Here is a 16,226-nt window from a genome sequence, read left to right on the forward strand (position 1 = left end):
ACTCCTATACATAAAATAAATAAATCTTTAAGCTAAAGCAAAGCACATAGGTCACAGGTCACACCCCTTAATATTTTCAGTTAGAGTTTAGCTATGCAGCTCAGACTGGCCTCAAACTTGAGATCCTTCTGCCTTAGCCTCCCAAATGCTGGCAATATAGGTATCCACCTAAGTTGGCTACTCATTATATCTTACAGAGAAAGAGTTGGGTTCAAAGGTCATGTCAGTACAGGACATCAGAGCAGAGCAGTGGCAGCTCTGACCTACTCATCAATGGTATGGCTGTAAATTAGGGTTTTTCTTTTTTAAAAGATGTTTTTATTGCATTCATTTATTGTGTGCTAGAAATGATCTTGAGGCGAGAGAAAGGAAGGCTTGCTGGTGTTGAGTCACCTTCTACTGTGTGGGTCCCAGGGATAGTACTCAGCTCACAGTCTGGATGGCACATGCTCTGACCTGCTGAGCCTAAAATCATGTGGTGCAGGCACACAGACTTGTAATCCCAAACACTCTAAAGACAGAGGCTGAGGGATCATAGCTTGGGTGCACGCTAGGCCTCAGCCATCTGGAGCTTTCCTGTACTACATTAGTTAGACTGTCTCAAACCAACGAAAGATAAGTTAGAGTCCAAGGGGTTCAGAGCCTTCTGGCCTTCATGGCTATCTATTCTGATAATACATATAATTAAAAATAAATTTTAAAAAGAAAGAAAATCACTATTTTCCCAAAAGTTGTTCAAGGAGCACAGGGGTGGCAGCCAGTTAGCTGTTGAGCCTGTGATACCAAGATGGTAGAGTGGGAAACAAATTTGTTTTTCTTTTTGTCTTCATTCTTATTCCAGCTAAGGAGACTCGCCCCAATGCTCCTGATACTCATCCATCTATCTATCCATCCGTCTGTCTATCTATCTGTCTGTCTGTCTATCTGTGCTGGGGGTGAGGACAACCTTAGATCTGTCTTTACGCATGTTAGACTAGTTCTCTATCCACATACACACGTGCACACACACACGCACACGCATGCTACTCTTTATTTTTTTAGGTGTAATTAACATACAATGAAATACAATTTCAATGTTCAGTTATTAAGGTCTGGTGATTGTATTAACAATATAACTACTGTTTAATAATTTAAGATACAGTGGGACATAATGATGCAGGCCTGTAATTGCAGCACTTGGGAGACTGAAAAACTAAAGCAGCAGGATTCCAAGCTTGAGATGAACTTAAGCTAATAGTGAATTCCTGGCAAGTCTTGGCAACATAAAGAAACTTTGACTCTTTTTTGTTTTTTTGAGACAGGGTTTTTCTGTAGTGCTGGCTGTCCTGGACTCACTTTGTAGACCAGGCTGGCCTGGAATTTGCATCCATCTGCCTGTCTCTGGGATTAAAGGCCATGCCCCATTCTTGACTCAAAAGTGGTATCAGAAAAAAAGATACAGAGCATTTTCATCACTCCCCAAAGTTCCCTTATGTCCCCTTTGATTCATACTCCATACCCTGTATAAAGAAAAGCCCTGTCAAAATAGATTAACTTTATTTTTGAGATTTCATGCAGTTGGAGTGGCGTGTATTTCATTTCTTTAAGTTTAGCATGGTTTTGGACTTCAGACATGTTATTAGATCAGTTTTCTTTTCCTTCTTTTTTCCTAGACAGTATTTAATAATTATGGCTGGATTTATGAAAAGAAAATGTATCTAATCTCTTATTGAAAGACATTTTCATTGTTTCCAGTTTAGGATTATTGCCACTATAAATATTGCTCTATATTTTTGTTAGCTGTTTTAGTTTTTCTTGGATGAACACTTAAAAGTAAAATCACTGTGTCATAAGGAGCATCTGTTTAGTTTGAAAAGAAACAGTTCTTCATCACTTCCCCCTCCCCTCCCAGCTCTGTCTTTTTCTTCCCTGAGGGAGTAGGCTCTTTAATTTGAGGATTTGGCAGGAGAGAAGAAGCCACATCATCAGGGTCCCTGTTGCCAGAGCACAGTGGCCTGAACTGGACACTTAAAAAACTGAAACAGGTGTTTGAAACCCTACTCCAGCCTCTGTATTTGATGCCAACCCCCTGAGAGGCTGAGGCTTTGCCAGCAGAGCTCAGAGTGAATCAAATGTATGCTAGATTAGAAGCTTTTATGAAACAAGGATACTAAGTGTATATGTATTAGCCTGTTTTGTTTAAAGTAAGTTAAAGAACATTTTTATGTAGCAAATACTATTTAGTGACGCAAAGGAAACTTTGTGCAGGTAAAAAGTCTCTCCTATAGTTGCTTCCTACCTCTACCATTTATTATTTAATCTGTGTGCAGTTTAGTTAGCATTTTTTCTTAGTAAAGTTAATATCAGCAAAGGCTCCCTAGCTGGTAAGATTTGGTACCCTGTGTGTCAAGCATAGGCCTAAATTATACCTTAGTAAATTTTCTTTAGTTTTGTTTTGTTGAGACTTTGTAGCTCTGGCTGCCCTGGAACTTGTTATGTAGACCAAGATAGCCTTGAACACACAGAGTTCCTCCTGCCATGTCTCTTTGAGTGCTGAAATTAAAGATGTACCACCATACCAGGCCCAACTCCTTATTTTTGGATACTTTTGTTTTAGCTAAGCCTTGGGATTAGTCCTCATATGCCAACAGTTAAAGCAGGGAACTAAAGGTAGAGTCTGAATTTCTAAAGCTAAATGACTTAACGCACCAGTCAAGCTGAAAGCAATAGAAATATCATCTTACTTCCCCTCTCTCTCCTCTGTCTCTTCCTCTTCCCACCCCTTTTCTTTTCAACAGAATCTCACTGTGTAGCTTTGGCTAACCTGGCACTGACTCTGTAGACCAGGTTGGCTTGGAACTCACAGAGACCACCTGCCTCTGCCTTTTAAGTGCTGGCTTGTAATCTGCTTGCTTGCATGCTTTTTTATTTTTTTTTCTTTCCAGACAGGGTCTCACTATGTAGCCCTGGCTGACCTCTGTAGACCAAACTGGCCCTGAATTTACAGAGATCTACATGCCTCTGCCTCCAAAATTCTGGGGTTAAAGGCGTACACCGCATGCCCAGCCTCTGGCTAGCGTTCTTAAAGGGCAACTTCAACTGAAGACTTCAAAACAAAGTTCCCAATTCTAAATCATTTCTTATACTTGATTAGCAGAGTCCAAGAAGAAAAGAAATAGACTTGCCATGCATGCCAGTCTGGCCATGCCACAAACCTTTGAGAGGAAAAGCATTTTTGAGTTGAGTTCCACTTTCATAAATATTCATTCCCTTGAGTTGAAACAGAACATCTTTAGACATTAGTCTTAGAACTTGCTACCAGGACACATCATGTAGATGCTGACCTTTGACACTAAGCGTGGATTAAAAGGCTAAGATTATCTCAACTTTATTATTATTTTTTTATTTAACTATTATAGTAAGCTAGATACTTACTATATCTAGCTTACTAGAGGGGGAGGGTTAGGTTTCTCTGTGTAGCCTCAGCTGTCCTGGACTTTGTGGACCAGGCTGCCCTTGAACTCACAGAGATCCACCTGCCTCTGCCTCTCTAGATTTTTGATACATAGTTCTATGAATTTTAACAGTGGATTTCTGTAACTGCCATTACCAACAGGACACAAAATAGTTTAATTGCCCCAGAGAACTCCTTTCTTCCCGTTATAGTACACTCTGTAGTCACTGATTTGTTGTCCTTTACATGGTTTTATCAGCAAGCTCATACGAAGGGGACCATACCATACAGTCTTCTGAAGCTGGCTTCATTCACTTACCATGATGCCTTTGGGATTTATGTGAGCTGCTGTGCGTATCAGTAGTTGGTCCCTTTTTACTGCTGAGTTATAGTCCATTGTGTGTTGGTAGCAAACTTTATCCACCCAACAAAGACACTTGGGATCTCCTGTTTTACTACTATTGCTGTGAACATTTGATGTGGATTTGTAATTGAAACAAGGTCTTGCCATATCATCCAGCCTCGCTTGGCTGGAACCTGAGATCTTCCTGTTTTAGCACACTGAGCTGAGATTGCAAGCTTGCTTCGCCATACCTGGCTTGATTATTTTGCTGTTGTTGTTTTAAGACCGGGTCTTCTGTACTGTATGGGTCTCCTGCACTATGGCTGGCTTCAGAGTCACATGTAGGCAGAGAGTAAATTGAGCTTCCTTTTTTAAAGGATAAAATTTAGCAGAGTGGTTGGTGGCCCACACCTTTAATCCCAAAGGCAGGTGGACCTCTGTGAGTTTGAGGCTAGCCTGGTCTACAGAGTGAGTTCCAGGACAGCCAGGGCCAAAACAGAGAAACCCTGTCTTGAAAAACAAAAACAAAATAACAATAAAATAAAATATAAATTTTATATGTATGGCCATTTTGCCTGTGTGTATATCTGGCACCATGTTCCTGCAGTGCCTTTGGAGTCCAGAGTAGAGTATTAGGTCCCCTGAGACTGGAGTCACAGATGGTTGTGAGCTGCCCTGTGGATGTTGGAAATGCAACCTAGGGTCTCTGAAAGAATAGCCAGTGAGTGCTCTTAACCACTGAACCATAGCACCAGCTCCAAATACCTTGAACTTCTAATCCTCCTGCCTCTGCCTCCTGAGTGAGTGTTAGGATTACAAGTGTGGAACACCACAGCTTGTTTATGTGATGCTGAGCGTCAAACCCAGGGCCTCATGCTTGATAGGCAAGTGTTCTCCCCATTGAGCTATGTCCCTACCTGTGTGTTTACTTATGTGTATATGTGTGTGTGTGTGTGTGTGTGTGTGTGTGTGTGTGTGTGATGTGCTTGTATATGCATGCATATTCATGTGTATGAGCACATGTGAGAGGTTGACATCAGGTGAAGACACCTTCCGCAGTTGCTCTCCACCTTGTATGTTAGGGCAGGTCACTCACTGGAACCCAGAGTTTGCTGACTTGGCTAGGTTAGCTAACCAGCTTGCTCTGGGAATCCCCTGTTGTTAACTCCTGAGTATTGGGATACAGGCAGACTTCCACACCCACCTGGCATTCAGGAAGTGCTGAGATCTGAACTCACGTCCTCACCCTTGTTTAGGGAGTGTTTTACTAACTGAACCATCCCTTTATCCCTGTGTTTGTCTGCTTCCCAAATGCTGTGATTAAAAACAAGCACTATATACAGCTGCTTTTATTTTTGACCAAGTTCAGCTTATAAACATTTATCTTACATTTCTAATTCATTCTTTATGGGACTGGAAAGATGACTCAGTGGTTGAGGGCACTGCTGCTCCTTCAGAGGACACAAGTTTGATTCCTAGCACCCAAGTCAGGCAGCTTAGAACCAACAGCTCCATGGGATCTGATACTTTCTTCTGTTTTCTGTGGACTCACACATAAAGAAAAATAAAAATATGTAGACTCACACATAAAGAAAAATAAAAATAAGTATTTTTTGAAATACGGAAACAATAAAATATGCAAACATGAAGGCTAAGAGAAGGTAGGAAAAAAAGGTCTACTCTTTAAAAAAATTGTTTGTTTCTTTCCTTCCTTCCTTCCTTCCTTCCTTCCTTCCTTCCTTTCTTTCTTTCTTTTTTTTCAAGACAAAGTGTTTCTGTGCAGTCCTGTCTGTCCTGGAACTCACTCTGTAGACTAGGCTGGCCTCAAACTCAGAGATTCACCTGTCTCTGCCTCCTGAGTGCTGGGACTAAGGGCATGTGTCACTACCAACCAGCTAATAGTAAAGTACTTTTTATTTATTTTTTATTGCTTATATGTTTGATTGTTTTGTTTTTTTCAAGACAGGGTTTCTGTATGTAGCCTTGACTGACCTGCACCTCACTCTGTAGACAAGGCTGACCTCAAACTCACAGAGATCTGCCTACCTTTGCCTCCTGATACCTGGGATTAAAGGTGTATACCACCACTGCCCAGTTTTTTTTTTATATATATATATTTAATTAAAACTTAGAAAATAAGCTATTTAACAGTAAAGAGAACATTAGACTGGGACTCTAGGGCTAAAATATCCCTGAATAATATCTTATTATGCTTATTGTATACTTTATTCCATGTATTATACTCTGTATATACACAGGGTACAAGTTGCCTATCATAGGGCCTGGTACATAGTAGTACTTATAATAAATGTTAGCTAGTATTATTTACTTTTAATTAATTTTAATTCTTTGTTGTTTTGTTATATAGGATTTTGCTGTGTAGTTCATTTTGTCCCTCCATATCTTCATGTCTTAATCAAAGCCCTGGGATTTCAGACTTTCAGATCTTAAAAGGAATAGAAGTTAAAGATAAATACCAAGAGAGCAGATAACTGCTGACTGTTATTATGATGTACTTTGGGATAGCTCTTTTCATTCCTAGCCATCCCATAGTGTACGTATATCAGAGAAAGGAGCATGCTTTTTGTTTCTTTTCTAGATTGTTAGTCTTGGGAAAGCACTGATTTCTCACTCCTCAGCAGGATTGTATTTAGTGTGAGGGCTGTATCCAGGGCTTCCAGAGCTGTTCATGGCCCCTTCTTTCTTTTTTGTTTTGTTTTGTTTTGTTTTTGTTTTTCAAGGCAGGGCTTCTCTGTGTATCCCTGGCTCTCGTGGAACTAACTATGTAGACCAGGCTGGCCTGGAACTCAGAGATCTGCGCCTGCCTCTGCCTCCTGAGTGCTGGGATCGAAGGCGTGCGCCACCACTCCCAGTTGATGGTACCCTCTTGGACTGTTCCAGCCTTTTTATAGGAGAGAAAAATATAATAAGAGCAGCTACTATTTAATAGTACCTTGTGCCGGGCCACACACACAATACCTACTTATCTTTTTTCTTCATAATCCCTATTTTGCAGATTGAAAATGAAACTCCAAAAAGATAAGTGAGTGTCAGAAACTGGAGTCAAGTCTAGGCCCATCTGACTCCAAAAGCTACACCTCTTAGTCATTCAACTTATTGCCCTCTATGAAACTCTGGCAGAAAGAAAGGTTTCTAGTGTTCTGCTTTCTAGATTGCCCTTACTGGAGACTAGACTTACCTGGATATTTTTTAGCATCTGTCAAAAGAAAGGTATCATGATGCTCCTCATAGTAGGCATACTGAATAATTGTACAACCAAGGAGACAGGTGGCACAATAGAGGAGCAGCCAGAATTCCCACCTTGGAGATCTGCCTTAAGGCACAAACAGTCCAGTAAACAAAGATTGCAGATTAGGTAGAGGGCTCTCTGAAGGTAAACTAATACATGTTTTAGGATTAGAGAAAACAGTTTTAAGGAGGGGAAGTCCATCCCTTACTAGTGAAAGAAATTTTGGGGTTCTCCTAAAATCACATACAGGTTCAATTTCTTACTAGTCAGGGCCACAAATTGGAGAAGCTTCAAAGTCCCTTAAACCCAAGGCAGAAGGCAAACTGCAGGTCACTTCATTATCTTGTCCTTATACTTTGCTCAACACTAGAGGACAGGAAGTTTGACTTCCTGTATTAGAACATTAAAACGCAGAAGTCATAAATTGCCCAGTATCAATCTGAGAATCTGCCCATGTCTGCCAGAAGAAGTCTCTTGTCTTCTTAAATGATGGATGACCTGACTATAGGGGAGATTAATCCTGACACTGTTTTCTCATGTCAGAGCTGCTGCTCTCCTCAGCAGTCTGTGTCAGAGCCTCCATAGACCACAAGCACTGCTCTTAGACAAAAAAGAAAAGAAAAGAAAAGAAAAGAAAAGAAAAGAAAAGAAAAGAAAAGAAAAGAAAAGAAAAGACACCCCCCACCCCAGCCTGCTCTCCTAGCAGTCCCTGCCCTCTCAGGAAGGGGTATTCTCAGCTGCAGTAGCCTTTTCTCATTTGGCCAGCATTGGGCTGACACATTCCTGAGCCAAAATGCACACATAAGCTGCTTTCCCTGGTCGTGAAGCTCTTCACTCCTGAGTGACTCTTATCAGGGGCAGTTGGGCATTCTCAATTGGATTACGCTGACAAGGAAAAAGGCCTGGGGTATATTATTTCAACACCATTTAGCTTCAGAAATGCTTGTCTCGACCCTTTTGCCCTCAGTCTACTTCTCTCTTCTTGCTTTCTACAGGGTCATCAGCCTGCCCCCATTCTAGCTCTTCATCCTGTAGATATTGACCTTGGTTTCTATAATCATTCATAAGATGATCCCATTGAACAAACCTGTAAACCATCTGATGCTAGAAGCAGAAGTTGTTCATTTTACCCTACATCACCATTCTTAACTTACTATTTGTTAAAGGGTCTCACTAAATTCTCTTGGTTGATCCTGAACTCCATCTGTGGTTCAGACAGGCTTTGAACTTGTAATCCTCTTGCTTCAGCCTCTTACATAACTGGGGTTACAGGCATGAGCCACCACACCCACCTCCAATTTGGTTCATGTGAATGGGGAAAAAAATCTTAACATACTCTGATTAAACACCAGTGATTCCTCAACTTAAACATTTTGGTGTTAACATCTAAAAGTCCAAGGATTAGATATCATAAATTTATATTTCCTTCCAACTGTCATTGATAATTTGTAGACCATGTTCATGAGTCCCCATGCTAAGTAAAAAAACGACATAAAAACTCATCCTCTCTAGATATCTGCCACAAAAAAAAAAAAAAAAAAATTCAAGATAACCAGTGAAGGAAAGGGCTCTTATATGTGCTCTCTGGCTGGACTACCGTGTAGACAGAGCCTTGGCATCTTTCTGTCCTTGCAGTAGCACAACTTTCCCTATGGGAAAGATTAGAGGGTATGATTGTCCAGAAACAAAGATATACATGAGTGGATAGCAGACTACTCTTGGTAAACCTCTGTGCTTGAGGTACTTCTACTGTTTTCTGAAGTTGAATAGGGCTATCCTGTACTGCCTCTTGAGATCGCATTTAGCCACCCCTTTAAAAATATAAAATGGGTCTGGAGAGATGGCTCAGTGGTTAGGAGTACTTGTTTCTCTTGCAGAAAACCCAGGTTCAGTTTCCAGATCACAGCCATCTGTAATTCCAGTAACAGGGGATCTGATACCCTCCTCAGATGCTGGAGGGCACCAGGCACACACATGGTGCACAGACATGCATGTAGGCAAAACAAACATACATAAAAATAAGATAAACCTTTAAAAATTAAAAAGAGCCAGGTAGTGGTGGCACACGCCTTTAACACCAGCACTTGGGAGGCAGAGGCAGGCGGATCTCTGAGTTCAAGGTCAGCCTGGACTACATAGTGAGTTCCAGGATAGCCAGAGCTACACAGAAAAACCAAATACATACGTACATACATACATGCATACATGCATACATGCATACATAAATAAAGGTAGGGCACATAGGGAAAATACTTTACTGTCTGTCAATACAATACATGAGTCTTGGTTGGGACATCAGCAGAAGACTGGCTCACTGTGTGCATCCCTGCTGGATGAAAGGGTCGCTTGCTACTAGACTGCTATCTATCACTTTATGCAAGTTCCATTCCATTGTCTAGAAAAACAACTTCAATTTGCCTCTGACATCAGCAACAACTATATAGGTTATTAAACAGTTTTCAAGATAGTTGCTGTACTGTATAAATCTGAACTTTGGGAGGCTGAAAAAGTAGGATCCATTGGGGCCCAGGAGTTTGAGACTAGCCTGGGCAACACAGTAGACAAGTCATACTTAGATTATTTTATTATCTTAATAAGTCTAACAAGCAATACCATCATCTCCATTTTTCACTAATAAGGAAGTGAAGGCTCTCAAGAGGTGATACTCAAGGTTATACAATAAAAGGAAAACATAAATTTGAACCCAAGTCTTGTTAACTCCAAAGCCAGGGTTCAGAAACACTGCATTAAATTCTTAAAATGTATACCAAATAGTTTCTTTTTTTTTCCTTAGGATTAATCTTTTTAAGATTTGTTTTTATTTAATGTGCATTGATGTTTTCCTCTATGGTTGAATGTAGTTGGGTGCCAGATTCCTGAAACTGGAGTTACAGACACTTGTAAGTTATTATGTGGATACTGGATACTGGGAATTGAACCCAGGTCCTCTGAAAGAACAGCCAGTGCTCTTAATTGCTGTGCTATCTCTCCAGCTCCAATACCAAGTTATTTCTATAGGCTTACTATGGCTAAAATGGCAAATAAAATTTTATAGCTCGGCTGTCCTAGGAATTATTTTCTTCTGTTCCTCTTCTGCCAGTGGCTATACGCTGTTAGTTATTGATTGGAGTACTGCCCTATAAATTAAGCCTTAGGTTTGTCCAGGTTCATTCCTAATCCAAGAGGGAGAGCAAGGCCCCTTTAACAAGGCCAGCAGTCTAAATGAGGCCCATAGAGACTTCCTCAAACAGCTGCTTGAGGACAGACTGAGCCATCTCCCTCCCTGGAGCACAAGTTTGATGTGTGAGCTTTAAACGCTAGTTCTTTTTCTTCTAGAGGGAACCAGTGAGCAATTCGTCTGTAACATACCAGCAAGCCAGAGCTGATGTAGTCCTTACTCTGCATGCACTATTATCACCAAACCCAGACTCACACAGGCGGCTTCAAAACCCAGGAGAAATTAAAATCTTGTGTTGCTGTACTTTATGGCATGCTGGTACACCCCAGCTTTCTGCAGCCATTGTGCTGGGAGCAGCTTTTCAATCAAAATTCCTTCTATCTAGTAGAAAGTTTCATTCTTTAGTAGCAGCAAGAAGAGAAAACACTTTATAAATTATTAGTTACTACCCCGTCAGGTATCAACAGAAGACTTAAAGGGAAAAAGAGAAAATAAAAAAAGAAAATTCCAAATTGATGTTAGCAGAATCTATAGGTGATGAACGTGAGCGGTCAGTAGCCAAAGCTAAGAAAAATTAGCTAAGTAACCTCTCCTCATCCCTTAAGTATGAAAATCCCACTTACTGCTTTCTCTTCGGCAACCAGGCATGGTATTTCCACAGGGCATCATAGGGACCCTTCCCATTTTACCTATGGGGAAAACAAAGGCATCAAAACTGTAACACTTACTTCTGTGAGGAAACTGTATACACAGTTCGTGGAAGCAGCAGTTCTTTGAATAATCACGTGTTACTCTGAAAAGTGCTCAGAAGACCTTCCCAAACAGCTGAACCTGAATATACAGTCCTGAAAGGGTTTGGGAACAATGCCAGGAAACAGGGAGCAAAAACTAGGCCTGGCCAGCACGTGCCCCATCAATTTTATCCATCTGTCGGTCTCTCTCATATTATCCCAGCTGTATCTGCAATGCAAAAGCTGCATTTTTCTGATAAATGTTGCATTCTAGCCCAAGTGTACTGTTAATGTTTTGACAGCTACATGTGATGGATAATGACTTTTAAAGAAAATTCTTTATTCTTGGCCTTAGAGAGATGGCTCAGAAGAAAGAACACTTGACTTTCTTGCAGAGGACCCAATTCTGTTTCTAGCATCCACATGGTGGCTCTCAACCTTCTCCAACTCCAGTTACAAGGGACCTGATACTGCCTTCTAACCTCCACAAGCACCAGGCATGCACATGCAAATGTACATACACAGGCAAAACACTCATGCAATAAAATACAATTTAAAGTATTAAAAAGTAGTTTTAGTTCCAGTCTGTTTAATGAGACCTTTCTCAAACAACAACAAAAAAACAGACAAAAGAGTCAGATGTGATTTCATGCACTTGTCATTCTAGTGCTTAGGAACAGGTGGCTAAGGAATTCAAGGATAGTCTAGGCTGTATAAAATCTTGTTTTAAGAGGTAAAAAAGTGTAAAAGAGACTAAAATTGGATAAAGTGACTGTAAGCATCACACCAAAATGCAATCCATAAAATAAATATTGATAAATTGATTTTTGCTGAATGATGGTGATGCATGCCTATCTCTGAGTTTGAGGCCAGCCTGGTCTACAAAATGAGTCCAGGACAGCCAAGGCTACACAGAGAAACCCTGTCTCGGAAAGAAAGAAGGAAGGAAGAAAGGATAGATGTCTGCTGTGTAGATATGGAAAGGGCCAAGCCTTAGGTTGGGAACATCTGCAAATAATTGGGTCATCAGGATAAGGCTTGAATTCAGATTAGATAAGAAGTCTCTATAGCAGTGGTTCCAAACCTTCCCAATGACTTTAATGTGGTTAGTTCCTCATGCTATGCTGACCCCAACCATAAAATTGTTTTCTGGGCTACATCATAACTGTAATTTTGCTGCTGTTATGAGTCATAATGTAATTATCTGTGTTTTCAGATGGTCATAGGTGACTCTGGTGAAAGGGTCATTCTGTTTCCAAAGGGCCCTCTACAGGCTGAAAACCAATGCTCTAAATGGACAGGTGGTGGTAGACTGGAGAACCTAATGCCCTTCGGCCAATAGATGAACAAAAAACAGTAGTATATACAGGGAGAATAGAATAATATTCAACGGTAAATAGGGACAAACCACTGATATATGCAGCAGCTTGGATAAATATCTCACGTATACCAAAAGAGCATCTTTTAGATGACAGACCAAGGTAAACATAATGCATTTGTTGCCCCTAAAGTAGTAAGAGATTTAAAATTTTTTGTGTGTAGGCACCTGTGCGTGCGTATGTGGAGGCCAGACATCAAATGTCTTCCTCTATTGCTGTCTACCTTATTTTTTGAGATGGAGTCTCAGTGAACCTGAAATTCACCTTTCAGCTAGGCAGGTGGGCCAGCAAGCTCACAGGGTCCTCCTGTCTCTGCCCCTCACACTGAAGTTAGTGGCTTTCACACAGGTGCTGAGGTCTGAATTCAGGTCTTCTTGCTTATGCAACAAGCACCTTACTCAGCCATTCCCCAGCCTCACTGTAAATAGTTAATGTGCCTTTAAAAGTGTTACATACTCTTCCTAACTACATAGATTCTTCCTAAATATAGTCTCTCTACCTTAATGCTTATTATCACATACATGCATGTGCGCACACACATTTTTCTTTAGTTTTTTTTTCTGTAAGTTGTCATTTCTAAGTGGACCCAGTGGGGAATGAAAGCAGGTTTTGTACAGCTGATGTGATCACTGTATAGACAGGCTTGGAAAATCCTACCCAATCTGCCAGTTAATTAAAGTGTTAATCTGGGAAGCAGCCGGCCCAGAAAGTGTTTACTCAGAGAGCCAAAAGGTAGGGACTGAGTAGGGAGTACCCTATGTTTGCCTGAAAATAAAGGTTCATAAGAACGAACACACACACACACACACACACACACACACACACACACCTGCCTTCCCTCTGCCTCTAAAGGTAGGATAGCCTTGATTATATCCCTAAAAGTTTCTGGCCAGTTTAGGAAAACTAAAATGGAACTATCTCTGAAAGCTAAAACCACAATGGAGTATAAAAAAGCATATTCCACTCTCAGCAAAGTTGGGTAGGCAGGAAGTCCAGGGTAGTGTGTCTTCTTGACCTGGAGTGAAATCTGCTACAGTAGAAGTATGTGCTGGCAATTTGGTAGGGTAGACATGTGGTTTGGTAACTTTAGAACCATGTAGATGCCAGCTCTGCTTATTGTGTGCGTTGAGGCCAAGCATTATCTTATCTAAACCTAATTTTCTCAGAGACTGTGATGCTCCTTCATCCCAGAGGGCCTATGCTGTCTGGGAGAGAAGGAAGCTAGCAAGCAAGAATGCATGCAAGAAGAGAATGTGGTTAGGACCTTCCAAACTTACAAATTGTCTCTGTAACTGGAGGCTGCTTAGCCTTTTGCTTATTTTAGACTTTCTTTTCATCAAGGGACTATGAACCAGGTTTTCTCTTACCCTGGAATTTTTTTAGTTATATTATGTGTACCCAAGGTAGAGATACCCTGTGTATCTCTAAAGAAATGATGACATGATCATGGAAGAGTGACTCATGCTATTTGGTTGTATTAAATAAGTTTTGTTGATTTCTTTCCTTCTTTTTGTATTTGTTTGTGTTTTGAGACAGAATAGCCTGCTATGTAGCCCTGGATGGCCTGCACCTTGCTACATAGATGAGGCTTGTTTCAAATGTGAAGTGATTTTCCTGCTTCTGTCTCGTGAGAACTGGGATTATAAGTGTGAACTGCCATGCCTGATGCCCAGCTATTGTTAATGTCTTGATTGTGCTCAAGGCTGGGAATGGAGCTCTGGAAGAATAGCAGCATATGTGTGCAGTGTCCTAGACTCCATCTAGTGCACATGCACAACAGTAATAAGATGACAGCAGGAACTCTGACGGACTATATGACATGAAACTCACCATTTGAGTAGTTTAAGTTTTTAAATGTTCTTGTTAAAATTATTAATCTTTTAGAGCTAAATCTTAAAACTTTTACAGATAAAATGGTAGTGTCAGGAACTTAATTCAAGATATTCTAGGAGGAAGAAGGTTGACTCAGCCAAGAAGACCTCTAATTTTATTCAACAGACAAAATGATCTTTTTCCAGGGTTAACTTTTATTAGATAGTGTCTTTTCATTTTTTATTTATGTCTGTCTGTTTTACTTGTAGAACTCTCAGAGATTGAGCCAAATGTATTCCTTCGTCCATTTTTGGAAGTTATCCGCTCTGAAGACACCACTGGTCCTATCACCGGCCTGGCACTCACCTCTGTCAACAAGTTCCTATCCTACGCACTCATAGGTAAGCGCTTAGGCTTTGTTGGACATCTGCAACACTCCACTTCCTGCTTCTGATAGTTGTGCAGGCCTCAAACCAGCTGCTGTTCCCCACTCTCCTTTCCTAGCCTTATTTATTCCTCATCGTGCTGATTGTGTCCATGGAGGGCAAAAAAAGAGGACACTGCTTGGGACTCTGGTTTCTACCACACTTTGGAGAGTTAATAGTATAGTATACCCTTGGTGGTTTGGTTTGCCTTTTTATTTATTTGTATGGGGAAGTAGGGATAAGGGGGCATGCATACAGAAAGGCGTCTATGTGGAGGTCAGAGGACAATTTGTTGCATAGTTTTCTTCTTCCACCATGTGGGTCCCAAGGATTAAACTCCAGTCATAAGCTTGACAGCAAGTTCCTTTACACACTGAGCCATCCCTCTGGCTCTGGTTTTCCAAATATGATTTGTGCTTATTATAAGAAAACAACACAGAGAAATCTAAAAGAAAATAAGTATCTTTTCTCTTAGTGCTGAAATTCTTCTTTAGGTAAATAGTGTTAATGACATGGCTTGAATTATTCTTTATGTTTTTCTTGATGCATATAAATGTCAACATACTCCTTCCCACGCACCCATCTTTTTTAAAAAATAATTTATTTATTTTTATGTTATGTACATTAGTGTTTTGACTGCATGAATGTCTGTGTGAAGGGTGTCAGATCCCTGGAACTGGAGTTACAGACAATTGTGAGCTACCGTGTGGGTGCTGGGAATTAAACCTGGGTTCTCTGGAAGAGAACCTGGGTTCTCAGTGCTCTTAACTGCTGTGCCATCTCTGCAGCCAGCACACACCCATCTTAAGACAGGTCTTTCTGTGTAGCTTGGAACTCGCAGTCCTTCTGCCTCAGCCTCTCTTAAGTATCGGATATAGGCAGTATTCTCTTCCTTTTTATTTTTTTTAAAGATCCATTTCTTTTATTTTATGAGGATGCAGGTACCTGACTGTATATATGGGCACCATGTGCATGCAGGTGCCCACAGAGGCAAGAAGTGGCCAGATTCCCTTGAAACTATAGTTACAGGCATTTATGATCATCCTGATCAAGGTGCTGGGAACTGAACCTGAGTTTTCTGGAGGAGTAGAGTATTCTTTACCAATGAGCTAGCCATCTCTCCCGCCTGGTTATCCTTTTTTCAAAGATGGGAGAAAGGATTTATACTATTTTCACTTAACAGTGTTTATTTGATGTATACAATATAATTATATAGCTTATTTATTGTTTTCATTGTGGTAAAACACACACACACACATTTTTCCTTTTAACTTTTTTTTTTTTTTTTTTGAAAACAGACTCTCATGTCGTTCAAGCCAACCTCAGATTTGTTATGTCAAGAGGGTTACTGTGAACTTCAGGTCTCTTTGCCTTTACCTTCCCATACTGGGATGACAAGCCTGTGCTGCCACATGCAGTTTTATAAAGAATTGGTGTCAAACAGTGGCTTCGTGCATTCTAAGCAAGCAGCCAACATCTCCAGCCCCCTTTAAACAAGTTTAAGTAAATAATTCCACAGCACTGTATAACTATTTCTACCAATTATTTCTCAAACTTCTTCATGCCCCAAACAGGAATTTTAATTATGAAATAATAACTCCTCCTTTCACCTTCTTCATTTCTGATATAATGATGTCTTTTATTTAATATTTACATTATTCTCCTTTTGAAACCA

General features: G+C 40.5%; 1 protein-coding gene and 1 long non-coding RNA gene across 10 annotated transcripts in view; one reads left to right on the top strand and one right to left on the bottom strand.

Moving 5' to 3' along the window:
- The window catches only part of Gbf1 (golgi brefeldin A resistant guanine nucleotide exchange factor 1), a 135,691-nt gene that overhangs the window by 79,202 nt on the left and 40,263 nt on the right, over window positions 1-16,226 (top strand). For 8 of the 9 annotated variants that reach the window (XM_060390598.1, XM_060390602.1, XM_060390601.1 and 5 more), the window contains exon 4: window positions 14,396-14,527. In XM_060390598.1, coding sequence (XP_060246581.1) covers window positions 14,396-14,527 — 132 coding nt within the window. Of the gene's footprint in view, window positions 1-14,395; window positions 14,528-16,226 lie in introns of those variants that run through there. The other variant, XM_021650199.2, reaches the window with a different exon arrangement.
- The window catches only part of LOC132656305 (uncharacterized), a 28,932-nt gene that overhangs the window by 11,231 nt on the left and 1,475 nt on the right, over window positions 1-16,226 (bottom strand). Inside the window, exon 2 of the long non-coding RNA XR_009594126.1 lies at window positions 10,828-10,893. This is a non-coding gene — a long non-coding RNA (uncharacterized LOC132656305). The remainder of the gene's footprint in view (window positions 1-10,827; window positions 10,894-16,226) is intronic.

The sequence above is a fragment of the Meriones unguiculatus genome, chromosome 1, assembly GCF_030254825.1.
Source record: "Meriones unguiculatus strain TT.TT164.6M chromosome 1, Bangor_MerUng_6.1, whole genome shotgun sequence".
Classification (NCBI taxonomy): Eukaryota; Metazoa; Chordata; class Mammalia; order Rodentia; family Muridae; genus Meriones; species Meriones unguiculatus.